General features: G+C 40.9%; 1 protein-coding gene across 1 annotated transcript; it reads right to left on the bottom strand.

Moving 5' to 3' along the window:
* Positions 1-1,112: 1,112 nt before the first annotated feature.
* Positions 1,113-5,162, bottom strand: chrac1 (chromatin accessibility complex subunit 1). Its single transcript, XM_073047674.1, has 3 exons — positions 4,955-5,162; positions 2,964-3,087; positions 1,113-1,596 (listed from the first exon to the last, which is right to left on the bottom strand). Exons 1-3 carry the CDS (start codon positions 5,117-5,119, stop codon positions 1,460-1,462), a joined length of 426 nt encoding a protein of 141 aa, XP_072903775.1. The 5' UTR covers positions 5,120-5,162; the 3' UTR covers positions 1,113-1,459.
* Positions 5,163-6,000: the final 838 nt, after the last annotated feature.

Raw genomic sequence — 6,000 nt, 5'->3', positions numbered from 1 at the left:
CCAGTCAGGCTGCACTTGGAGTAATGTCAATGGTTTTGGGCTCCGTAACTCAGAAAGGATGTGTTGTCTTAGGAGAGTCCAGAGGAGGTTCACAAAGATTATCCTGGGAATGAAGGGGTTAACATATGAGGAGCATTTGGCTGCTTTAGGCCTGTACCCACTGGAATTTACAAGAATGTTGGGGGGGGGGGGGGGGGGGGAAGGAAAGAGAATATCAGTAAAACATACCGAATATTGAAAAGACTAGATAGGGTGGATGTGGAGAGGATATTTGCAATGGTTTGGGTATCCAGAACTAGAGGGCACAGCCTCAAAACTGAGGGGTTCCCCTTTAGAACAGAGGTAAGGAGGAATTCTTTTTAGCCAGAGTAGTGAATCTGTGGAATGCTCTGCCACACACTGTTGTGGAGGTCAAGTCCGTGGGTATATTTAAGGCATAAGTTGATATCAAATGAAGGCAGGTGTATGGGGTTGAGTGGGATCTGGGATCAGCCATGATAGAATGGCAGAGCAGACTTGATGAGCTTAATAGCCATGCTCCCATGTCGTATGGACCTACCAAAGTGCAACACCACATTTAGCTGGGTGAAATTTGGCTCCGCCCATATCTACAACCAATCAATATCCCCCTGTATTCTTTGCCAGTCTTCTACACTAGCTATAAAACCATCAATCTTTGTATCATTTGCAAACTTATTAACCCATCCATCTACATTTTCATCCAGGTCATTTATATACAGCATAAACAGTAGGAGTCCGTGCACGGATCCCTGTGAACACCACTAAGCATGGACCTCCCCAACTCCCATCGACCACTGCCCTGTCTTCCATGTACCAGTTCTGAAGCCAAAAGGCCACTTCATTACGGGCAGTTGAAAGTTTTAGGTTAAGACCATGCATCTGAACAGATACAAGTTCCAGGACAAAAAAGTCAGCTATCTGTGTGCCTCTAGCATCTGCAGCCTCACGTCTTCAGATACTGATAGTAATAACATAAAAGTATTCATTGCCAAAAATACAAAATATACACCACCCTGTAACCTTACACCACAAATGCACATGCACTAAGAAATGCATTCCATTGTACCCATTTTGAATGGTAAGTAATCAGATTCTGTTCAGTAATGCTTTTTTTATTTCAAATATACAAAAGTATATATCACATATATACATTTTATATCAAGTATGCCATTTAATCAATAAAATAAACAGAGGAAAAATTCTTCAAAAGAAAAATAAGGATATCTTGCCTTTCATAAACTGAAGGAACTGTTAACACCAACCCAGACTTTCTATCTGACTTCAGCTCTTCACAGTGGCTCATTAAATGGAATTCTGAAGTTATGGACATGTAAACTTGTGCTTAGTAATCCTAAACACTCAACAATATTGTTTTAACAATTTCCTCTTGCTCTCTACACACTTCCATGAGAAGTTGTCAAGGTGAGAAAGTTACTCTTTAGGATTCATTTTCTTCCTCTTCCTCCTCCTCATCGTCATTTTCATTTCCTCCATCCCCTTCAGCACCAATTCCTTCTTTCTCCTCTTCAAGCATCTTTAGATAGTCACTTGCCAAGATCTTTTTTGGCAGAATATCTGTAACAATGATATTTTGATATATCAAATACACTTTACAGGGTAAACTTACAATTTATTTTTTATTAAATTGCAGATTCTTCATGAAATTTAACCATGTGTAACACTACGTGGTTGAATCTATGGTCCCTTTATGTATCAATCCCCTCATCAATTCAAAATATCAGGAAAGGCAAAGAATACAGTTTTACCAACATCAATTGCATCCGGGAAAACAACTACAGGTGTTCCCCCCCGCCCCTTACAAAGGTAGAGCGTTCCTATGAAACCTTCCTTAAGCCGAAATGGCGTAAAGTGAAGAACCATTAATTTATATGGGAAAAATGTTCTTAAAAGCGAAAATCCTCTTTGAAATGTGAAAACAGGTTACTAACGTAGGTCTTTTGTAAAAGTGAAGTGGCGTAAAGCGAACATTCGTAAAGTGGGGGACACTTGTATTAGAATTCTGAACTCAGAAGTATGATGATCTGATAACTACCTCTCCCCATTCATCAAGCTCTAACATCAACTTTTAAGTACTATTTATCCACGTATTAGAAAGTTGGTAACTAAGTCATTCTTTAAATAAGATTAAACAAATTATTAGCTTGTTCTGTGATTGTGAGGCCCTCTAATAATCTAATGGCACTCTTCATGGAGGAGGACAATTCAACTATCCTGCTAATAATGACAAGATTAGTTAATAATTGAACTAAACCCATGTGTAAAATAATTGTTGTATGTGAAGCATTTAAGAGTTAATGTGATGGAAAACATTTTACTTTAATTAAAAAGTTAATTGGTTGTTGTAACAACATACATTAAAAATCCAAAGAGTATTTTATTTGATTAAAAATGTATAATTAAGTAATGAAAATTAAGTTTGGATGAATGCAAGGTTTATCAGAATTAAAGTTGTGGAATAAATACTTGAAAATGAATCAAACACACAAGATCAGCTAAATGATATAACTGAGCAACACTAAACAGATCTGAAAGATCATATACCCAAGGAATGACTTTTAAAAGTGTGATAACTATCTTAACATTAACTATACTTTGAGGACAGCTGGAAATTGTCCCAGCTATTGATAATCAGCAAGTAGGTTCAGAAATGTTGAAAATACATTTGAATAATTTACCGGACAAGAGATTCCTATGGGACCGGCGAGGCTACTAAGGCAAGATCAGTGAAACAAAATAGCACAGGAGAAATAGAATAAACATTTGTGATGCACTTTGTCCAATCTGTTTTTGGAAATCTAAGCAAGGGATGTCAATATTTTAACCACACTGAAGACCACGAAGACCACCTTTCAATCATGTTATCTAATAAAAAGGATTAATTTTCTTTTTCACTTGTTTAATGGTTATTGAAATATACAGACCAGCTAAAAACTGGAATGTTTCAGAGTTCTCCACACAATCAGCCAGGTCATTGTAAGAGAGTTCTTTTTTCTCTGAATTGTTGCTTTTGTATGCATATGTGGCAAGATGTTGCACAAATAATTCCTGAAATACAGTAAAAAAAAAGTTAAGATAATATATTAGGAAGATCAACAAATGCAATTAATAAGGAGCAAATACATTGCTGGTTGTGTTCTACAATGTAAGAATGAGCTAGCAAATATGCAGGAACATTTAATCAGGAAAACTAATGTACAGTAATAGTAGGGAATTTTGACTAAATGACATTAGTGGGAACAATAACACGAAGACAGAAGCAACAATAGACCCAGAACTCTTGCCATGCATTAAAAAGGCAGCTTTTTAAAATCAATTCATAGCAAACCCAGCACTTGAGGGTATGATCCTTGCTTTTGCTGGTGTCTGATTCAGGAAGCACTGACTGGAATCAGCTACTTGAAGGGAAGTCACTGTCAACAACGGGCATTCAGAAAAAGTATGGACTTGGACAGTTACGTTCCTTCTAAATGAACGGATGAAACTCTTGGGATGTCAAGGAGTATATTGGAAAGCTAGAAGATACCAAGAATTCAATATTGTGAAAACATTGAAAATGCAGGGATGAAATTAAAAAAGGAAAATAGGTACACAAAAGTAATGTATAGAGAAAAAAAATTGCCAGGCAAAGATCAATGAAAACTAATACAACAGACATTAAAAGAGGAAATATTATGAAAGACGCAGGAATGCAGTATGGCTCTGAACAACAAATTTGTGCCTACTTTTACTTTACAGTGGTACAACATCAAAACCTGCTAACAATGTTGCATTATTTAAGAAACAGACCAAAGGGACAGATTGAATATTTACTGTTAGCCTAACATTAGTGGTAGACAAATTAGAGGGAAAAAATTTAAGCAAATACACAAATCACTTATTACATACACTTAATAAAAAAATCAGCAAGGATTTAGTATGAAAAGGTCATGTGTTATTAATGAATAGCTTTGACAAGAATAGTTAGTACTGTATATTTGAAGTAGTATACAGGGATCATACTAAGAAGAGTATTATTTCAATGTTATGCACAAGAAAAATCTACTGCACCCTCTCTACATCTTTCCAATTATGGGCTGACCAGACCTGCATGCAATTCTTCAGTTTTGTCTGACTGAAGTGTTATGTAGCCACTAAATGACTTACTCAACATTAGTACCAATGAAGGCAAGCATACCATAAGCCTTCTTTACCACATGATCCACTTGCGTAGCTACTTTCAGTGAATTATCAATCTGGATCTCAAGATTTCTCTGGACCTCAATTCTATTTAAAGGTCATTAACTGTGTACTTTCACTTTGCAAAGTGCAACACTTCACAATTGTCTGGATTATACTCCATCTGCCACTCCTCAGCCCAAACCTGCACTGATCTAGATCTTCCACTATTCTAATGGCAGTCCACAACTCCACAGATCTTGGCATTATCTGCGAACTGACTAATCCACCCATCTACATTTCAAATCCAAATCATTATTATATATCACAAACAAAGATTATTTGTGATTTTTGTGGAACACCACCAGTTATGGACTTCCAGGTGAGGCGTACGGGTTGGGGAAATGTGACTGACAGACCCTGGCACAAGGAATGGGGCAGTGGGAAACGCCAGGGTGAGAGGAGTGGGGTCCAGAGGCAAGGGAAAGGTGTGGGGAATCCAGAGGCGAGAGGAAGGTGGTGGGGGAATAGGAACAGAGACAGATGTGGAGGCAAGGACCCGGGGACGACCAGGTGAAGGGGCTGGCGGTGAGGATGACATGAAGACCGGGTGTCGGGTGACCCGGAACGTAGGTGGTGGGGAATACGACCCCGGGGACCAGTGGGGGGGGGGGGGAGGGTGGAGGATCTCCGCCGCGTCCCCACCCCCGGTTCCCGGAGACGATAGGACGGGAGGACCCCTCTCTGCCGCACTCACTGTGGCTTTGGCGGTGAGGAAGAGCGCGTCCTGGTTGATGCTCGACACGTCGGGGCAGCTCTTCATGATGAGCTTGACGCGGGAGAGCGGCAGCGCCAGCACGGCGGGTGGGGGGCTGCGGCGCGCGGGGAACCGCAAACCCTCGCGCCGCTTCACCTCCGCCATCTTCTCGGGCCGCGGCCACCGATCCTGCCGGGGAAAGAGAGGGAGGGGAAGATCAGGGCACCTCGCAGTTCACAGCAACCGATCCTCATCAAACAGAAAGACAAAACTCAAAACAATAGAAATAAAGCATAATCCTTTTTAAAAAAACCTAACCTCCAACTAAAATACACAACAGATCCATTTAAAAACACTATTGTTATCCCTATCGCCGGGAAGCAGTTGGTATCGCCCTAACTGTCAGATTGTACCACTCATGGAGATGTTAGGGGAGGAAAAAACATATTCTTTTTTTTAAACAGAGCTTCTTTACTAGTTAATTATAATCTGGACGAAACACTTGTTTTAATAATATTACACAATAACACTACTTCTTAAATGATTAAATATTGGGATAGAAAGGGAATTGTTATACGTGTTGGTGTTGGCATCCCTCTCATAATCGGGACTGAGCACGTGGAGCTGACAGTTACTCGGACGGTAAGTGATCACCGTGGCCAGACTCTGTCCAGTGGCTGGACCCAGAAGCTGCAGAAAGACCAGCACTCTGATGCGTGGGCTGGACCCAGAAGCTGCAGAAAGACCAGCACTCTGATGCGTGGGCTGGACCCAGAAGCTGCAGAAAGACCAGCACTCTGATGCGTGGACTGGACCCAGAAGCTGCAGAAAGACCAGCACTCTGATGCGTGGACTGGACCCAGAAGCTGCAGAAAGACCAGCACTCTGATGCGTGGACTGGACCCAGAAGCTGCAGAAAGACCAGCACTCTGATGCGTGGACTGGACCCAGAAGCTGCAGAAAGACCAGCACTCTGATGCGTGGACTGGACCCAGAAGCTGCAGAAAGACCAGCACTCTGATGCGTGGGCTGGACCCAGAAGCTGC

The sequence above is a fragment of the Hemitrygon akajei genome, chromosome 1 (assembly GCF_048418815.1).
Source record: "Hemitrygon akajei chromosome 1, sHemAka1.3, whole genome shotgun sequence".
Classification (NCBI taxonomy): Eukaryota; Metazoa; Chordata; class Chondrichthyes; order Myliobatiformes; family Dasyatidae; genus Hemitrygon; species Hemitrygon akajei.
Note: the sequence above shows the minus strand (reverse complement) of the source record. Positions and strands in the feature narration are given on the sequence as shown.

What these genes read in the sequence shown, in the direction of transcription:
- chrac1 (XM_073047674.1), bottom strand. Translation starts at nt 5,119, where the DNA reads ATGGCGGAGGTGAAGCGGCGCGAGGGTTTGCGGTTCCCCGCGCGCCGC. An exon ending in TCCTCACCGCCAAAGCCACA is followed by an intron (nt 3,088 to 4,954) that starts GTGAGTGCGGCA and finishes ACTGTATTTCAG; the next exon opens with GAATTATTTGTGCAACATCT. An exon ending in AACATTCCAGTTTTTAGCTG is followed by an intron (nt 1,597 to 2,963) that starts GTCTGTATATTT and finishes TCATTGTTACAG; the next exon opens with ATATTCTGCCAAAAAAGATC.